Source organism: Antedon mediterranea, chromosome 2 (assembly GCF_964355755.1).
Source record: "Antedon mediterranea chromosome 2, ecAntMedi1.1, whole genome shotgun sequence".
NCBI lineage: Eukaryota > Metazoa > Echinodermata > Crinoidea > Comatulida > Antedonidae > Antedon > Antedon mediterranea.
Window position 1 is genome coordinate 34,769,874 of NC_092671.1, and position 21,229 is coordinate 34,791,102.

At 35.7% G+C, this 21,229-nt stretch overlaps 3 protein-coding genes across 7 annotated transcripts in view; all 3 read right to left on the minus strand.

Moving 5' to 3' along the window:
• Positions 1–1,618: 1,618 nt before the first annotated feature.
• Positions 1,619–21,229, minus strand: part of LOC140040870 (uncharacterized) — a 229,755-nt gene continuing 210,144 nt past the window's right edge. Inside the window, exons 2-3 of one of the 2 annotated variants that reach the window (XM_072087119.1) lie at positions 6,109–6,217; positions 1,619–3,079 (exon numbers count right to left, since the gene is read on the minus strand). In XM_072087119.1, coding sequence (XP_071943220.1) covers positions 1,652–3,061 — 1,410 coding nt within the window. In that variant the 5' untranslated portion in view covers positions 3,062–3,079; positions 6,109–6,217 and the 3' untranslated portion in view covers positions 1,619–1,651. The remainder of the gene's footprint in view (positions 3,080–6,108; positions 6,218–21,229) is intronic. The other variant, XM_072087120.1, reaches the window with a different exon arrangement.
• Positions 8,580–10,085, minus strand: LOC140039857 (uncharacterized). The gene is made up of 2 exons (XM_072085436.1): positions 9,586–10,085; positions 8,580–9,408 (listed from the first exon to the last, which is right to left on the minus strand). The coding sequence occupies exons 1-2, from the start codon at positions 10,011–10,013 to the stop codon at positions 9,255–9,257; spliced, it is 582 nt and encodes a 193-aa protein (XP_071941537.1). The 5' UTR covers positions 10,014–10,085; the 3' UTR covers positions 8,580–9,254.
• LOC140040868 (trafficking kinesin-binding protein 1-like) overlaps positions 15,730–21,229 on the minus strand; it is a 51,466-nt gene continuing 45,966 nt past the window's right edge. For 3 of the 4 annotated variants that reach the window (XM_072087115.1, XM_072087114.1, XM_072087116.1), the window contains one exon: positions 15,730–20,824. In XM_072087115.1, coding sequence (XP_071943216.1) covers positions 20,149–20,824 — 676 coding nt within the window. In that variant the 3' untranslated portion in view covers positions 15,730–20,148. The remainder of the gene's footprint in view (positions 20,825–21,229) is intronic. The other variant, XM_072087117.1, reaches the window with a different exon arrangement.

Below are 21,229 nucleotides of genomic sequence, written 5' to 3' on the forward strand. Positions count from 1 at the left end.
TACAACTCAAACAATCAACCCAGCCTCTTCTTCATATCTAGTCGACAATTAGGTACAATAGATGCCCCGTCTAAAGTCAAGATATTTTCATTTTAAAACGGCCAGGGTTTGCCTTGACTTACTTTGCCAAAGACTTTTTAAAATACATAACTCAACTAGGCCTACTTACTATAAGATGAAAAATAAAATATGATCAAGTGCATCTACTCATTTATTTGCCTAAATCAAATATTAATTTGTTGGCTCTCTATCGAAGATATGACGTCATTGTAAGACGGCGGAACTATGCATGTCTTCGTCTTCATTGAGGATTTTTCGATTACATCATCATAAGATGGCGGTATATCATTTACGCCTGAGGTAACAGACCTACACTGACGAGAACTGAAAGTTAAAAAAGTTGACATAAATCAACATAGATAAAGGTACAATAGTACTGTACTGTAATTAATTCATATTAAACAATTTACTGACGTATGAATATGAACACTCCACTGGAAAATCATTCTCAGAAACACCTATGTTGGAAAATCACTGAGACTAGCCATAAAGCCATCATTTGATTACGAATTTCCAACTACAGAACTTAAAGATGTATTGTCCCCAAAAAACTTGAAAAGTAAAATCAGACTTTGAATATGCCATTTTGTAGTTTTAACAAAGGTAATCACTTCCGTAGAAAAAAAACTTGACAAAATATTGTTTTCACTTATATGACAAAATAAACGGTTAAATTAAACCAAAAACCCATTGGCTGGCAGCCAATTTGACTATTTTTGCTTTAAATTACAGTTTTTCTTACTTTTTTTCCCATTCAATTTTTGGTCAACGTGAATAACTATTATGTGACATTAAAATGGCATATTGAACAAACAAATTTAAACAAATTATTTTTTCAGGGGACAATACATCTTTAAAAGTGAATACGCACCTTTTGAAATTATATTGTTTATGGTAGAAAGACACAAGCCACAAACGTAATCTTTCACTGAACGATAAAGCTTGAGCATTCCTAGGAAGCTGTGCTATGAAATAGGATCCCTCTGCACCATGAATATAGGGTTTTGCTTCTAAAGGTACAATATGATTTCTTTGGTAGATTCTCAGAGAACCAGTATCTGAAGATATGTACTGTCTCTGCTGGGCTCGGTTTTGACGGTAAATAATCAGAACAAACATCACAAAAGTCATGATAAATAACGGACAGACAGCCCAAAAAGAACAAATACCGATAAGTGAGGGTATGGTAATCGTAATCAAAATGAGGATATAGAAAAAGTAAAGCCAATGAAAGTTCCAAGAGTCAGCTGTGACTACCCGATTGTCTTCTTTAGCTCCAATTCCAATCGGATTGCACTGGCAATGATGATCCATTCTGGTTAAAATACTAGCATCTGTGACCAAAAGTAACTCAAGCCTCAGTTTTCATGTTCTGTTTAGTTCTGTATACATGCGACAAACCCAGGATGCTGTCTAAAAAGCTGTTTTAATTGGAATAATACTTCTGACAAAATGACTAATCAATTTCCTGTACATTATCACTAAGTTCCTAATGGTATACATATCCTGTGTGTATTAAAATGTTTTTTTAAATCCCCTCCCCCCCCCCCACCCACCACTTTTATTAATGTTCTTTCCACAATGTTCATATTCATATATGGCTCTCTCCTGTGTGTATTCTCAAATGACTTTTTAAATACGCACTTTGTTTAAAATTTTTTCCACAATGTTCACATTCATATGATGTCTGACACAAATGAATTCTCAGATGTCTTTTAAAATTCCCATAATCGTTAAATTTCTTCCCACAATGTTCACATTCATATGGTGTCTCTCCTGTGTGTATTCTCAAATGTCTTTTAAAATTCCCATTATGGTTAAATTTCTTTCCACAATGTTCACATTCATATGGTGTCTCTCCTGTGTGTATTCTTAAATGTATTTTTAATACTCCACTTTCTTTGAATGTCTTTTCACAATGTTTACATTCATATGGTGCCTCTCCTGTGTGTATTCTCAAATGTTTTTTCAAATGCCCACCTTGTTTAAATTTCTTCCCACAATGTTCACATTCATAAGGTGTTTCTCCTGTATGTATTCTCAAATGCATTTTGAAATAACTACTTTCTTTAAATTTCTTTCCACAATGTTCACATTCATATGGTGTTTCTCCTGTGTGTATTCTCAAATGTCTTTTCAATTCCCCACTTTCTTTGAATTTCTTACCACAATGTTCACATTCATATGGTCTCTCTCCTGTGTGTACTTTCAAATGTCTTTTCAAATGCCCACTTTGTTTAAATATCCTCTCACAATGTTCACATTCATAAGGTGTTTCTCCTGTGTGTATTCTCAAATGCGTTTTCAAATTCCCATTTTCTTTAAATTTCTTACCACAATGTTCACATTTATATGGTGTCTCTCCTGTGTGTATTCTCAAATGACTTTTCAAATGCTCACTTTGTTGAAATTTCTTTCCACAATGTTCACATTCATATGGTGTCTCTCCTGTGTGTATTCTTAAATGCCTTTTCAATAACTCACTTCGTTGAAATGTCTTCCTACAATGTTCACATTTATATGGTGTCTCTCCTGTGTGTATTCTCAAATGAGTTTTTAAATTCCAACTTTTTTTAAATGTTTTCCCACAATGTTCACATTCATATGGTGTCTCTCCTGTGTGTATTCTCAAATGAGTTTTTAAATTCCCACTGTATTTGAATGTCTTCCCGCAATGTTCACATTGATATGACGGAGTCTTTTCTGTGTGTATTCTCAAATGTTTTTTCAAACGAGGATGTTCTTTAAATGTCTTTCCACAATGTTTACATTCATATGGTGTCTCTTCTTTGTGTATTATCAAATTCTTCCCACAATGTTCAGTTTCATTTATGTCTTTTTTGCCTACTCTCACTAATTGTGTTTCAAAATCGACTTCAGATAATATTGGCTCTTGGTATTCACATTTCAACTCTTCGGTCCATGTATGATGTATTCCTAAATGCACCTTCAAATCACTAAGCTCAAATTTATCTCCACAATGTTCACATTTATATTTCATGTTGGTTTTCGTTCAACCCTGCAAATACAAATACAATATTTTGAAAATTTAAACTCTGTATTTACCATTTATTAGGAATGTGTGCGCTGTTGTATTTAGGTGAGGTAAAACTAAGTAGGTCCCTATTTAGTTATTATATTTCATGTGCTCAAAAATAAAAACACTTGGCTGCCAAATATTAAATAAATGGTGTGTTAGTTATTCGGGATTTTACTACCACTGTACTAACATTTCGGCCGCCAGAATTATCTACCAAGATGGTTTCCTTGTCCGAAATGAACATGACATATTCTGTTCTTTGTTCCATAACCAGCGGCCGAAATGCACTGTGACCGGTTACCTAGCATAGGCCTAACTAAAACGCCATGGTTAGGATTCCGGCACCGGAATTCAACTGCCCACCATTAGGGAATCCGACACGCTATTGCGCATGCCCAGAGCGAAATAATTATACCTTGCACTAGTGCCACAGACCGCGCACCACACCACACCACGAGAATCGGAGAGTTATAGGGATTTACTGTAGCCTAGTTAGTCGTTGCGCAAGCGTGAGAGTGATGGATGAAACTTGGCATAGGCCATACATGAATTAATAATTAAAATACGCTACGCCACGCGTTAAAATAATTATTATGATAAATTGATAAGAATCACTATCTATCTAAGAATTGTAATGCTGTAATTTTATTAAACAGAGGAAATACAAAGTTCGGAACGGGAGAAAAACACAGGCCTGCCCAGTGTCATAACAGAAATGTACGAAAGTGAGTAGCGTTGCGACCCCGACTTCCCGAACAGTTTTGTTTTTTCACATCCGCGCGGCAGCTGCCGTCACGTCAACAAATCAACTTGTACATGTTATTACAGTATAATGCGTTATATGAAATCTTTTATTTTGTACTTGAAAAATCATAAAACTAGTCATGTAATTATAATTCATAATTACTAGAGGGTGAGCTCGCTTCGCTCGCTCCCCCTCTAGGAAGTGTAGACGATGGTTCTCGGAATGATAATGTTCTCCTTATACATTTTCTGTCGGTTACCATTATTGAAAATGCTTGACATTCGTAAAACTGAACTACTTTGTTTCACAGTGTTTTAGATGATTAATAACATTTTAAAGTATAGTTTTTATTGTTTGGTAGGGCCCTTTGGGGAGGCAGAGGTCATTTGAGGGAGGTGCTTATTCGAGGGATATATGTTAAATTTTTTAGTTCTAATAATATGGTAACATTTATAATCAAATGAAATCCTCTTATAGATATGAAAAGTGGTAAAAAAGAATAACAAATGCTTGGTAAATTGCAGATAACAGTGCGGTGAATTCTACTACAAATAGTATAATTGTGTTATTATAAATATGTGGATGGACGTTTATTAGATAGTTGGGTTGTGGGGGGGGGGGGGGGTTATTATTCAAAGTGATGTTTTATTGGAGAGGCGTTTATACAAATGAATACCATCCTAATAATTATTAATACATTATTCAATTTAATCATCTTTTGAAACTAACTGCCGTGACAGAGTGGGCCCAAGAAAGAAGACATTACGGCTTGCAACATGGGCAGACATCTCGGTCCTAACGGGACACAGGAAGATAGCCTACAGTTATTCCTGCAAGCTTACTCAATAAAACTCAGCTATCGGGATTTCACTCGAAAAATGTCTTATCAAATCTCCCTATGTAATTTTATAATACTATTCCCCACAATATATTCTGATTCTTTATGACGTATATTTAATTTGATCTTTATTAATTTGCAGTATAAATAATTCCTATTATTTAACTACTGTACCTTCACACACGTGTGGTATGTTTTAAAATAAAAAAAAAACTGAAATGGCTATGATTAATGGCCAATTTTTTTTTCGTCTTCCAAAGGGACACTGTATTGATTGATGGAAAGTGCCTGTTTCCAGTCACCTTTAGGGTCAAATCTATTATTTTAACTGCTCCCTTGTGTATAAAAGAGAGAAAATATTTGAAACTAAGGTGAACTTATCTTAAACCCGGAAATTACTTTGACCGGGAAGAATTTAAATTGAGAGGAAAATCCAATGTTGAAATCATAAATGTTGTTAAAAAACTCTTTATAATATCTTCCTAAGATATAAATATGGAACAATAGCGTCGGCGTGCACACTAATGTTATCAAATCTACGTTTCGCGGTACATCTCGGATAGATAAGGTAGGTATCCAAGGCGGAGATTTGTACCGAAGTTTTTGCATTGTGCTCGCCTATGTCAGAATTAACCATAATTTATATATAGATATGAAGTTTATATATGAATGAAACAACCACTTTTTTAATTAGGAAATAAATAGGCCTACTGGTCACATCTAGCTGGTAGGCCTAGTCATCTAGGCTAGGCCTAGTTTGCCGTGGCGCAGCTATTAAAATGATCCATCGCTGTTTAGTCTGTAGAGTAAAATAGAGTCGCCGATTACCTCACTCTGGGCAACATGCGCAATAGCGTGTTGGATTCCCTAACGGTGGGCAGTTGAGTTCCGGTGCCGGAATCCTAACCACGGCGTAACTAAAACCAGCCTAAGGCTAGACGCTAGGCCTAGTACGAGGCTAGTATTTTAGTACTAGGGCCTAGTTAGGCCTAACTAAGGCTAAGCCTAGCCTTGTGAACTAGGGCCTACTAGTACTAGCCTACTAGCTAGGCCTAGGCTAGAGGCCACATGGCGTTGACAACGATAATCAAAGATTCCATACAAATGACGATATTAAACTGGCGGCCGCTTCGACCATACTCCGGCCTAGGGTAGGCTATAGGGCGCCTAATAATAGTAGGCCTATAGCCTAGATTAGTAGTGGGTGGTGGCGCTAATCGTGGTAGCGTAAGTTAGTAGCCCTACTACTAGCTAGGCCTACAGGCTGGCCTACTATACTAGCCTAGGCCTAGTCCTAGCCTACTACTAGAGTAACAAGGCCTAGGCCTAGGCCTAGCTAACTAGGCTAGCTAGCTAGGCCTAGCCTAGTTCCCGGGGACACCTCTGCATTATATTTTTACTCCAAATTTGTCGTGAATACCACACCTTACAATTAGGCCTAATAAGTATCACATAAAAAAAAACAAATAAATCCCTTTAATTATTATGATTTTACAGACGTGTTTTTCGCCCACTGCGAATTTTAGGGCAAAGCTAAGCTGTAACAACCATGTTTCCATGCAGTGGGGCGCCCGCGTACGTCGGAATGTATAAAACTTTTTGTAACAGTCACACGTCTAAACCTAAGCCTTCACCACCGGTAGGGGTTTTTCATACTATTTAGATATTTCATTGTTCGTTATAGCCTGTGGAAATTTGTAATTCAACTTTTTCATTCTTTTCAGAAACCATTGGTATTGAAAAATCAAGAATGGAATACAGAAAACCGATCTTCTCGATAACTTGATAGTATCATAATTAGCTTTTTGTGATATCCCGGAAAATCTTTTGGAAATGTATTTATTAATGTTAGTAATTAATGTTATCCCTTTGTATGATTTTTGTTATATAATGATTAAGATACACAATATACATAGACAATAATAACAATAGGCCTACAATTATTGGTTGAATTTGACCATTTATTTTGTCATTTTATATAAGAAACAAGACATTATTTTTTAAAATTTTATTTACGGAATGGATTAACTTTATTAAAATTACAAAATAATCTATTCAAAGTCTGATTTAATTAATCTCCATTTTTCATGTTTTTTGGGGGACAATATATCTTTAAAATATTTATAATATTGAGCCTACTTGCTTGATGTTAATGGGTCGGTACAAGCTAAATATATTATATGACCCTACCTTTCTTTCTATGCAAAAAAACTATATACTGTATAGACCAAGACGTTTTTCCAGGTAGGCCTACGAACAACTTTGGTTGTATAATATTATTAACAGTAATGGCAATATAATATTTGAGTTTGGGTGTTAGATGATGTCCTAATAAGTGTGATAAAGTAAACTTGCAGTTAAGAATCTTCCAATGACCATTAAACAGCAATGATCATCCTAATAATTAAACTTACCCACTATAATATCTCGTTTAATTTAATCTTGAAGCCGTCTTGCTTCAAGAAATTGAAGGCATCTTGCAGAGATGACAAACAGTCGTGACGACGAGCGTTAAACACACAAATTAGGGAGTTTTCGCAACCTTACGAATACGAACGAAAACGGATAAGTCACACATTTGTGAAACGTTTGAGCTGATCCCCATTTCATATTCGTAAAGCGTATTTCGTGTTGACGAATATCACCAGTCATATTCGTGACTACAAAACGAGTATAATTTTTGATCTATTTATTTGCACATTTTGCATTTGAATCAGGAATGATTCATGATTATAATATAATTATACTTTTATTGAAAGTAATTTACTAAAGTAATTTACTAAAATGCCAGGTCAATTTTGATAAATAGCAGTTTTTAAAGTCCTCACTCGCTTTGATGTTACGCTAGGGCCTAGGCAGCCAAGCACCAAGCAACACGTACCTGCGCTTCGCTCAAATTTACCGCAGTCATATTTGGACGGGTCCCTCAATATTTCGTTGCCATGCGAAACAGATTTTTACTGGCTTACGAAAAACGAATACGTCGTGTGGGTGTGCGTGACGTATCCGTTTTCGTTATTCCTGCATAGCGTTTTCAGGGAATTTCAGGACATCATGTTAATATAATTACAATTTGCAAAATTGTTTTGATTGCCTAAAATTCATCGAAGAAAACACCACAGTGTATAAGCATTGGCACACTGCCCACGTCTGCACCACCGTTTTCCGCGCGGTGCAGTCCCAGTTCTAATGATAAGTTTTTTCGACGGACTTTATTAAACGGTGACAAAAATGTTTTTATTTTCTTTCTCATAACAACATTATCCAATACGACCCTCCGTTCAGGAAGTAGGCCTACGATCATTCTTTAATTAACATGGTGTCCCCTGAATGAAAACGCTATATGTTACTTTTTTTTACGATCTGCTCATGGTCACGATTGCAAGATGACTTCCCTAGCACAAAAACCGTCTATACAATTTAAAAAAAAGAAAATCATCTACCAGTATTCTGGATAAGTCATAATGGACGGTTTAATTTAATTTAAAACAGATTTTCGTCTCCTACTATAAAGTGGAGCCTTATTTTAATATAGGGAAACTCATACTAGAAATAAAGTGTTTCTATCTTTTAAAACGTTTTCAATTCATCTTAATTCATATTATAAATGTGTATTGAGTGACGTGTGTTTATGAAAATTGTCATAAGAAAAATATTAACAACAAAGTATTCTGTCGGCAAAATGTCTTGTCGGTCGATTGTCTGCCGATTATTAGTTTTGTCGGCCAATTGTTTGTCGGTAAAATGTCCTGTCGGTCGATTGTCTGTCGGCTTGTTTTCTGTCGGCGGTTGTTGGCAAAATGTCCTGTCGGCAAAATGGCTTATCGGCCAAATGTTATGTCGGCGAAATGTCCGGTCGGCGGTCAAAAGGACCGGGTCGCCGAATAGTCGGCCAGTCACCGTCATCTTAATATGAATAAGTATCTTATTATAATTTGAGTGAGGGAAAAACCTTATTGTTATTATAAAACTCGTTATTTGAACGGATGACGCCCTAAGAACATCACTGTATACAAGCAGTTCCATGTAAAGATTTTATAATAATATTGTAATGCTATACATAATTTAAAAAACAACAGTGTTTCATTAGTCATTTTCAAATGTTGGTCTGTTCTTGTATTTTTCTCCTTTAATCAAGAAAATGTGAAATTGTAAACGGTGCACACACACAAAATTGTATTTACTTAAAGTGTCACAAAATCGTGTCCCGGTCTGTACCAGATATATTGAGGGAATGATTGTTGGAGGAAAAAGTTGTGTTTTATCATACTTCCTTTCTATTTAAAAGTTATAAAATGTTTTTTAAACGAATTTACAGCACACAATACACAACATACCTTGAATTTTCGACACGTTACACATGTCTTCAGAGAAGAATCCTATATTTATATTTTTACCAGCACGTATGAACTTTCATTGTAAACAATTGATTATAGGCCTATTTTATTCCAATTATTGAAATTCGGTTTGTGTTATTCTAGTCGAGGAGGAGAGTTCAATGAGGGGGTACTCTTCATTGTGTCAAGTACGTCCCCACTCTGGAGGTTCATCAAATTTATTACCTGTCCTCATCAAACTAAAGATTCATTGGTTGGCTCCTCCATCGCAGCCATGACGTCATCGTAAGTCGGCGGAATACTGTCTGTGTCATCGTCATCGCGGATTTTACTAGATGTTACTTCCCCGTAAGAGGGCGGCAGATCGGTAATGCCAGAGGTAACACATCTGAAAGTAAAAATGAAACTTAGTCTAACTTCGTATAAACTTATATTTGTTTAGTATGTAAACCCATTATGCTAATTATAGCTTTTTAATATTGTGTGTTCGGTTAATTATTAATGACTATTATCAAGTAGTGTACATCTACACTACTAACACTCTTGACCATTTTGATCAACATACCTTCTTGAATTTAAGCGATCATAAAAACATTCACGACACGGACTCAATCTTTCACTGGACGAATAACTAGACCTACTAGGACGAGTTGCTACAAAATATGAAAAAGACATTCGTCCAATAGGTTCTTGTGGCCGATTGGGGGGCGGCGGCGCGACAGATACATGGCTGGTTTGTTGATCTCTGAGACTTGGTTCCTGACTGGCTCGCTTTTGACAGTAGGCGACCAGAATGAACATCACAAAAGCAATTATGTATGAAGGATAGACGAATAAAAAAGAACCAATACCGATAAGTGGTAGTATGGTAATCGTAATCAAAACGATGATATAGACAGAGTAAAACCAATGGTAATTCCAAGATTCGGTTGTGGCACCTGCAGCACTGTCTTCTTCACCTCTCATCATTCTGGTCGCAATACCAGTATCCATGACCAAAAGTAACCCTGAGCATCAGGATTTACAATCCATTAGTTGTTTGTATACAGGCCTAGGATGCTGTATGTAAACCTAAGGGCTGTATTAAAAGGAATGATACAATTCATCTGACTGATCAAAATGACTAATCAATTTCCTTTTCACATAATCACTAAGTCCCTGATGCTATACCCGCAATTTAATCTTACAACAGGTCTTAAACCGGGTGTGTTGCGACCGGGGTTTGATATTTTAGACCTGTTCTATGATGAGTAATTAGAAAATAAATTAAGCGCTCAGAAACTAGGCGAAATGCAGATACATTTTATAAGCATTTGTGACGTCACCAATATATCGATTTGTATCAAAATCAATAAGAATTTTCTGTTGGTATAATATTAAAGGGCAATAACTTGTCCCTATATTCAATAAATAGCTTTAATTGATTGACTTTAGTTGATTACGGGTTTGCTAATTGTATAAATTAATGGGTGTCATATTGGCTTATGATCAAAATATTATCTATTAATCAGATTGTTTTGTCAAAATCACCACATACCTCATAAGGAAGTGGAGCTGTAGCTTGGTGGTACGTGCTTGCCTTCCAATACCAATGGTCAGGGTTTAATCAGTGACCTAGTGCCAGTGTTGTAACTCACGACTCCACACTCTAAGCCTCAAATGAGACTACCAATCTGTAGTTTATACATCCTGTAATTTGGCGATTTACTCGCTGATATGTTATGATGCGTATGAAGAAGAAAATAATTAAAGATAAGTGGTCTATGTATTACACCAGTCATACTGGAGGTCCCTGATGATCAGTTTCTTTGGGCTATGTACTACTCCAGTCATATACTGGAGGTCCCTGATGATCAGTTTATTTGGGCTATGTACTACACCAGTCATACTGGAGGTCCCTGATGATCAGTTTATTTGGGCTATGTACTACACCAGTCATACTGGAGGTCCCTGATGATCAGTTTATTTCGGCTGGAAATAAATAAATATAATACATACACCTTTACTTTCAATAGGGAAAACACACAATTATACAATTTTGGAAAATTTAGAAGTGGATCTTCGAGTATCTAATGAAAGATTGCACGCAACACGAAACATAGAATTAGTAGGCCTAGAATATTTTTAAAGACGTAAAATTCTAGGTTTAGTATGCCTATTATACCAGTTCATGTTGGAAAGGACGTAGGTACCAAACAAATAAAAGTATATATGCATGTATACATTATCACCATTTATGATCGTTTACGGGACATTGCAAAATTAATAATTACACTGTAAACAGAAAAGGTGACAAGTCGACCGGAGAGAAAATGTCTTAATTGTCGAGAAATTGACTCTCATAGACACAAAGATGCAACACACAAACAGGATTAATGTTACTACTACAACATTATGAAATTGTACTATGTATAGTACATTTTGGTCTATTAATAACTTATTATTATTAGTATCATCACATTCTATTGAACTTGAAATGACAAACGTGTTTACAAGGACAAATCGTACAAGTGCGTAATAATCCCAACAGTGACTCGGTGACCCAGTGCCCGTTATTACTGATACGAACTTTGATCAAACTTTCTTTTGATGGCTCAATGTGGATCGAAGCGATTGCAGAGAGATAACAATTAGGCCTAGTATCACTTCGAATTTTCATCACGCAGTACACGGGAAGGGGTTTCATCATCTGCTTGTATGTAGTCATAGAAGGTCGGAAAGAAGGTGTTCTTGGGTAGTGGATGTTTTTAACTAAGCCACTGGGTTTCGCCTAACGTGCTTGCGTGTTTTAGTCATCGCATGCAAAGACCCGCTTTAGATGACTTATTATAGGATGCAACAGTCTTTCCTAACAGTAATTTTGAAAATCTATTATAACTAGGCCTCTACTTCTGGGAGAAGGATTGTATACAGAAAACCTGCAGCACACCATCGGGAATTACTAAATAGGTTGAAATGTCAGACGTTGACGACGACGTTCCAGAAAACAATTCTGATAGGACATTATCAAAAACGGAACGTTTCTACTCCGTCGGAATCTTCGTAATTTTTGTTTTATGCATTGTGGGTATTTGGCAACCTTATGTGCTGGTTGCCGGCGTTTCGCTGGGACTTATTTTAGTAGTTGTTCATTTAATCGTTCAAAAGTATTGTCGGAATACTGAAGACAAGAACATTGATTTGGAAGCAGCAGCAGCAGACGTGTGTGAACGGAGCTCTAAGGAAGACGTATGTGACGACCTCTTGTGTACAACTGAAAAAGATGAAGGAACTAGGCTGGCGCAGTCTTCGCGAAGGAAGTCAACTCTACCGTCTGTAACGGAAGTGGAGATTGCCAGTCATTTCTTTCACCAACTCGGTGCTATTACGGAAGAAGTTCCAGTGGAGGATTTAGAAGACGAGGGTCTGGGAAATGATGCATTTGAAGTGTAAGTCATTATTCAAGAAATAGTTTTCATTATAATGTTTTGTTATTCATTCAAGTCGAGTTTCTGCCTCGTATTAGTGCAGACAAAGCTTGAGTCCGGTATCTGTGTACCATCGTGCAGTGGAGCCTCCTCCATACCAGGGACACATCTCAGGGTACACTCTTTTTAAAGGGACACTTTCACATGAAACGAATAAGGCCAACATAATATTATGTTTTAACACTACGGCCAAACCCTATCCATGAGACACACGCCTTTATTTAGTATTAAGGTGAAGATGTCCCTTAATCTATTTTAAATGTGCAGGTGGTCATTGTTGATGAAGTTCCAATACTTTCCAATACATAAATAGGTGTAACTGAACTGATTCAAATGGACCATGTGTCCCTTGTTGAAGAGTTGTTATGTTGTTTATTTTCTTTGGTGTAACACAATAAGCTAACTAAGATAAGTTAATAGAAAGGGTGGAACCAACATAATCATTATTTAATTACGACAAGCCTTACTTAGTTTAACATGAAAGCTAATACTGTACATGATCCGGGTGTGCATGTAACCGTTAACCATTTCCAAAACTTCGTTATAATTGAATGCAAACTATTTTCTGTACGGTGATTCACCATTTACAAATAAAATAACAATTTCACTTAGTGCGGATAGCGCTTCATTATGACGCATGATAGCTGAATTATTAGGCCTAGGGACGAATGGTTAGCGTTCACAACAACATATTTATATAATGCCAATTCAAATTAAATATGATAAGTAGGTCTATCATCTTAGCGTTTATAGACATTCTGATTTTCTTCGTTTAATATTACAGACAACAAAGCACATAATCTGTAGCTTACCGAAATGACAAACGTGACAATATTAGTAAGCGCGTGCCGCGTGAGATAATGCACGTGTTTATGCAAATGTGTACACGGGTGATTTTTCTTCTATCGCCAAACAGTTGTGGAGCTTATTAAAGTGTACCGTGGTGAATGTGGTCGGTCAGAAACTTAAGCTCTGTCTACATTATCAAACTTTATGTGACAAAATATTATGGGACGTCACATCACCACTTATTTTGGCAAATTACTACCATATTTGGGAAAAACTTTTTTTTTGTTTGTACTTAATAAAAGTCAACGTACCTAGGCCTACATGTGGACATTGTATTCACTAGACAAACTTCCTCTCGACAACAAACACAACCGTGGAACCATGGGGAAATCTGCCCGTAGTGTTAAAACTTATTATTGGCTTTCACGACGTTTCATGTAACAAGTACTTCCTTTTAAAAACTCTCATTTTGTTTTGAATTTTAGTGATATAGAAGACGTTACATGTGGGACATCACCTCCGACATACTCAGATTGCCGATTCTTTTACTATCAATAGGAAGAAAGGAGGAGTGACGCCGGTACGGCACGTGGTAGATGGTATCAACAAATCTGGCGCAATACTTCTATGATGGCAATATCCCTGGCTGGGTCCTAGGGAAAATTCCGGTTTATTCAATGACGTCATATTTATGTTATAAATTCAAATTCAAAATTTTATTAACATTCACCTTAACATCAAGGTATGGTTAACAACAACATTTACAAAAATAAACAAAGAAATAAAAGAAAAAGCAATAATAAAAGCATTCAATGAGCATGTATGTTGCATAATGGTCGCTCAGTATCAGTTATAATACTGTAAAAGGTTATACCTGGTGTTTGTCTGGGGTGGGGTAAGGGGATTAATAATTAAGTACGCCAATATAGGCATGGGGAACCTGGAAGTCAAATAGGAATAATTGTACTTTAATAGCAGGGTACTGTACATCTTGTACACACAATATTCCACCTTACTGCATGAGTGTGAGAAACAACTTTTATCAGATTTAAACATGAAAACCAAAGTGGTCAAAAAGCAGGGCGTCTGCATTATGAAACAGAAGACCTGTGGTCGAGTCTCGATCCATTTGTGTTATTCAATCTCACATTGTGTCTTTTTTTTACCGTTTCGTATCTACTTTTTCTCCCTTTACAATTTATTTCATATAGGGTAAATCATGCACTATGGTTTGCATTAATGTTCTATTATGAACAAATGCTTGGCTAGAAAAGGACAAACTGTAAAATATATCAATCATGATAGACTCGCATAAGAATTAGGTATACTGTAGTGAGTAATGGTTAAACTTAAATTAAATTATACAAAAATACTCCAGTTAGAAGTTTTACGGGAATGGTAAAGGATGTGTTAATTGTCCGTCCATCAGCTGCAAATATGGAATATCACATCCGAATGTATATAATGTAATATAAACAATGTAGATATTATTAAATTAAAAATAATTTTCAACTGGTTGAAACCATGTGTCAGTGTGTATTCATTCGTCAGTGACTTTGCGAAGTTAGTTCAGACGTTAATAAATGCAGTATCTTTTGCTTCTTGCACGCAAGAGTCAACTTTTAATGATTCGGGACGCTGCGAAGTGCGATGTTGATGAAAGCGGAAGGCAACAGCTTTTGCACGCAAGTGTCAACTTGTATGCTTGGTTCCTATTAGGACGCAACGCAAGGAAGTAGACGCAACGCAAGTGACAACGCGACTGTTCGAATAATAAATCGCCTGTGATTGATAAAATCACTTACGTTGCCTTGCGTCCTACTAGTGGGAACCAACATTTAAGCTTGGTTCCCACTAGAACGTAACGCAAGGACGTAAACGCAACGCAAGCGTTTTAACCAATGGCAAGCGAAGTTATAGACAGTTAGCAATCACAAGCGAATAAGCCATTGCTTGTGATTCGTCAATTCACTTGCGTTGCGTTACGTCCTTGTGTTGCGTCGCTAGTGGGAACCATGCTTTAGTGTTGCAGGGGGACGCTGCGAATTGCGTTCAGACGTTGATGAAAGCGGTAGGCAACAGCTTTTGCACGCAAGTGTCAACTTTTAGTGTTGCAGGGGACGCTACGAAGCGTTCAGACGTTGAGCGCGCAAGCGTCAACTTTTAGTGTTGCAGGGGGACGCTGCGAAGTGCGTTCAGACATTGATAAAAGCGGTACAGCTTTTGTACGCGCATGTCAGTATTTCGTACACGCGCATCAACCTTTACAGATTTTGCCAGTGACACCGCGAAAAAGAAATACGGTGCACTCAGATGTTGTTCTGTACGCGCACCACTTTTTCGGTCTCGCATCACCGACTATTTGGATGTTGAAGTGTTTATCCTTACCTTTATAAACAGTGATTAATAATTACTAATAGATTATAACCCCTTTATTCCTGCTTCCATATCCTTTCACTTAATCTAATTATTTAGTACAGTAAAAACACGAGGCAACGAAAAAGGAGCGAAATTTAATTTAGGTTTTCCGGCATTTAATGACGTCTATATTAGCAGCGCCCTCTATACATGCATTCTATTTACAACAATTGATTATATTACAGATTTGTTTCGGAAATTATTAAAAATCACATAGTGATCACGAGTAATGTAAACCACATTAAAACCCATGGCTATAGGCCAAGCTTTGAAGAAAAAAAACCCACACAATTCGTAAGCAATTACATATAAATTCAAGCATATTCTCATGTAGGCTATGCATAAATTATTCTCTTACTTAAAATAAGACATGGCCTATTTTAAACAAACTAATAATTTTTCCGACAATACGTAGTGGATTAACTGGCAGTGTGACTTCTGGTGGTGACTGACCAATCAATCAGCATTTAGTAAAGCGCCAAATTCTCAATGACCTTTGCCATAGTGTAAAGTTAGATCGTGTGCAGGAATTAGACTAAACTATCACATTCCTCCATGGTTTTTAGACAGTTAAGCTCCCTTTACACTATCAAACTTTATTTGACAACAAAATGTTAAACACATCACAGCCATATATTTGGGCACATCACACCCCTTTTTTCAAACTAGTTTGATAGTGTAGACAGAGCTTAATAATGTAATAACTTTATTCTAGAAAAACTTACTAAAATATTCGTTTATCACTGAAAACATTTCAGTACGATAAATGCATTATTCTGACAGTTGTTTTTTTTCTTAAATTAAATTAACTAAAAGTTCAATAACACTTAAAAAGTAAACCACACAGGCCAAAGAGCACATCACGTTAAACGCATTCGAAATCTAATCACCAATTTACATAATATAAATAAAATAGGTTGGGAGTTGTAGATTTAGTTTTGCGTACTTTGTGTTATGGTTATATAGATATGAAGATCACTGATAAAGTTGTCATCATTGAATCGAACTTTACAGTCACATACATAATAGTAATAGGCCTATTATAGATGATAACAGTACTGTAGGCATATCTTATCTCATTTACGTTCTATTTCGGTTAGAAGCACCGCCAAATAACGATACATTAAACGCTTCTCAATAAGCGACCATTGTTTAGAGGTACAAAGTTAAACATTAGTTCGTTTCGTAGTTACATGTGTTCTAATGACAGGAACACCTATTAACGGGACGGGACGCCTTCGGGACCCAACAAATCAAAACATGCATTTCCCTTCGTTTGTTTCACGTGAATAAGGGTCTCCAATTAATATGGGTCTCCCATAAAAATAGTGGGCATCCCGTGAATAGGAGTCTCCCATGAATAGGGGTCTCCCATCAGTAGGTGTCTCCAATTAATACGAGTCTCCCATGAATAGGGGTATCCCATTAATACGAGTCTCCCATGAATTGGGGTATCCCGTGAATACGAGTCTCCCATGAATAGGGGTCTCTCATCAATAGGTGTCTCCAATTAATACAAGTCTCCCATGTATAGGGGTATCCAAAGAAGTGGTCTCTTGGAAGTACACAGTTGGTATAGAAAATTAAAAAAACAACCTGTTCGTTAGTTTGAGTAACACCTAATTTCTAAGTAAAACGGTTTTAAAATCTGACATTTAATTAGAGACATGGTGTTTATAAACGCCTTCACAATTAACAGTACTTCTTAACATAAATACAGTATTAAAACAACATGGTCATCTTTCAGATTGCACATGCAACATAAAAACGAGGGGTACGGTAACAGTTGCTGTCACCTGGCGCATAATTACAGCACATTACAGACGCACATATATATATTTTAAAATGGAAATTAAACAAAATATTGACGATAATTTTGGTAAATAATTTTCTTTAGACTAGAACATGTTTAGCACTACCTTAATTTATAATAAAACTTATCAACGATCTTTTAAACACACTGTTTACACGGCAAGTAAATAAAGTAAATACAGTATGGCGAGAAAGCGACATAAATGTAAAGCTCTGTATACACCATCAAACTTTATGTAACCAAAAAAAATATATGGACATGATGTCATATCACTACCATATTTGAGCACATCACTACCATATTTAAGCATATCACTACCATATAATTTGGGCAGATCACACATTTTGTGTCAAACTGGTTTGATAGTGTAGACAGAGCTTAACCGAACTACTTCGGAACAAAAACTTTGGCAGCTAAATGAAACGTTCCTGTGGAAATTGTATAGACATATGTATACTGTTTTTTTTGTCAACATTTTTTCTAGCGATATAATATATAGCTCAAAAATGAAATATAATATACTAATAAGGGTTGGCAGTAGTGTTAAATCAAATACTTTCCCCTCTTATTTGGAGTGTCCCAACGGAAGAGTTCTACTGTGAATTATATCAACATATTTATCAATAAATTATTTTTAGAATTTTGCAACACACAAAAACAAACAAAATATGAATAGAAATATTAAAATATAGTTAGCTTGCACACACACAACTATAGCGTTTACTGATAATTCAGTATAAAATGCAACAATCACTTTTAACCTCAGTACTTGAGTACTGTTAAAACAATGTTAAAATGACTCATATTGCACTTAATAAATGAGATGACTACCAAATATACTTTTATAATTATATCCCATATAAATATTAACTGACTTATGGTTTAAACTATTGCCTATATCACAATATGATTATAACACTTATTTCTTGATTATTGAAACCCTATTCATTTAGGTTTGCTGAACAACTTAGTACTTACAGTATATGCAAATGTAATGTATATTGTAATTTGGAGACGCAACTTTTGGAATTTATCATATCATAAATTATTGACTTTTAAGTAGAAAAACAACAAAATCTTCAAATCATAAAAAACAGCATGTTCTGTAATTAAAAGATTGATGTTTTATTGGTGAAAAAGGCGAGAATGGAAATGAAGGCCTATACAGTAGGTATACTCCTAATCAAGTACAACAGCTTAACCATAAGACAACATAAAGGCAATAGTTCAAACATAAGATATATAATCTCAATATTTGAGAATATTTCACTATTTAGGAATGATATTCGTCTTTTAATTTGAGGTAATCGAATCTCTAAATAAAATCTTTTAATTAAACAATGAAAACTTTTAAAAAGACCTAATCGAACCAAATAATGGTTTCCGATTTCATAGCAGAAAACCAAAACGCTAAAAATTGTTCATTGATGAAATCGGATTTACATTCGTAGGAACGCATTTATATAGCAAGTACTTAGATAGTATGGCACACACTTTTATCATTATTTCTCCAATGAAATGACTTTAAAAAAGTTCGCTATATTCCACACATGTATCTTGTAGCATATTTTACACAGTGATTCCTATGTACATCTAATAATGATGAAATGTATTATTTGTAACTCGTACTTACTTTTTTTAATACCTTATTCATTTGTTTTATTATTGAATGAAAGAAAGAAAATAAATGTTTACGTTGAGTTGAGTTGAGTTGAATCAAATATTCGAGGAAGACCAAAAGAAACAAATTATCTACCATATTAACACTTTCCAGATATAAATGGTAAAGTTATGAGGGCAGTTGGTGATTTTCATGGTTGATTGATCGCCTGTTAAAACGAGAGCCTAGCTATATTATAAGTAAACAAATAGCCCTTTTTACATAAGCACCACACATATGAACTGGTTTCTTTTTCTTCCTACGCATAAACGTATTTATTGATCTAAAACCTGTTGAACTATCTGATAGAAACACACTAGTTAGATAACAAGAGATAGAGAGATAGATAGACAAGGGAACCAAGAAGACAACGCAGCTGTCTTGGATAAATATTGTGAACTGATAAAACATAAGTGCCGTCCAAATATAGAAATGATGTTATGAAATTTATTTCTAACAAAGGACCTAATTAGGTCAATTAGAACAGCGTTTCTGAACCCGGAACTGCCGATCAAAGGGTGTATCATAACTTGATGGGTCTATTAGAAATTTTAGCTACCACAGACAAAACACAATTTTTGAATTGAATGTTTGATGGTGGTTATTGCTTTTGTGAACTCTTTAATTCAACTATTATGTTACTTTAGTTTATAACAATAATTTGGTAGGTTTTTTCCTATTGCTTGATAATGCAATTTCCAAGCAAACATATTCACCCCCTATCCCAAAAAAGGATAGGGCCAAGACTATGGTCTGCCTGATGACCTCTGGGTCAAGCAAATTTACCTGGCATTTTCAAACAAACATTTACTCCTCGAATCACTTTACACTTTGAAACTGGAAAGAATTACACAACACAAACTAAAAAATACACTATTAAATTTGATCTTATCTGCCGAAGAGAGATTAGCACAGGATTTAAATACTAGCATATTAACAGGAAAATTTCTTCAATTGCATAGGATATTGTGATATTCATCGTTATAAAGACGTTCCACTTCTTCTAAAAATTCCGGTTTTAGTATTATTAGTGAGAAGGGACAAACCTGGCTGCATTCCTGGTGAATTATCATATTCCGAGTCTGGATTTCCCGGTTCCGGTGGCTTGCTCTTCTGCGGACTTGCCTGTACACTCGTGGTCATCATCACGGATGACCTTGAACCGTAACTTGACATTGTTAATCCGGACAAATCTGACGGTCGTCCGGCAAACCCGCCAAAATTACGAATCTTCGACATGAACCCGAGTCCTGTAGAATTGTATGAAGGAGTGGTGGTGTAAGTTGACGTGGTTCCAGTTTTCGATGTTGATGACGATGCTCGTTTTGAGTATATTCCACTCTTTACTCGATGCACGCGTGGGCCAGGCCTTCCTGGTATGTGTATAGGTGATGGGTTTGGATTATCCGCCAGGAAATTTAACCCGGTTTCTTTCTTTGGAGTGGAAGGTGGCTTAATTTTCGATGATAGAGAATGCGATTTAATGTTCGGAGGGTTCGGTTTGAGCTCTACATTTGGATCACTGTTCCGATGTTCGACACTCGTACCGCGCTCCTGCAGAACCGATGCCAATCCAAGAGATGTGCTAAATGTGGAACTTGCTTTACTCAAACCTTTTCTTTTTGGTGTACTGATTGTAAAACTTGGTGACGCTTTACTAAAAATATGAAATAAAAAAATATATTATCGAACACTATAAAATATGTGTTAAATTGCTTTAAAAGTTTACCTTAATCAACACTTTTTGAATAAGGCAACATTATATTCCCTATTTCAATTTCAAATACAGGTTTTATTACTCCACTATTTTTTTATAGATGGTACTGTATCGTGGGAAATTAAAGTGATATTAAATTAAATGCGAAGATTTTGATGACATGCTATAACTTTGCACTTCAAATTTTGTTTTGTATCTACAACTCAAAAAAGTAAATAAATCATCGGGCCACTGATTAAGGGTTATGCAAATGATTTAGTGAACGCAATGTTTACCTAGACGAATAACATAATAGATGATGTACTTAGTATCTGCAGTATGACTGTAATTTCGCAAGAAATATTT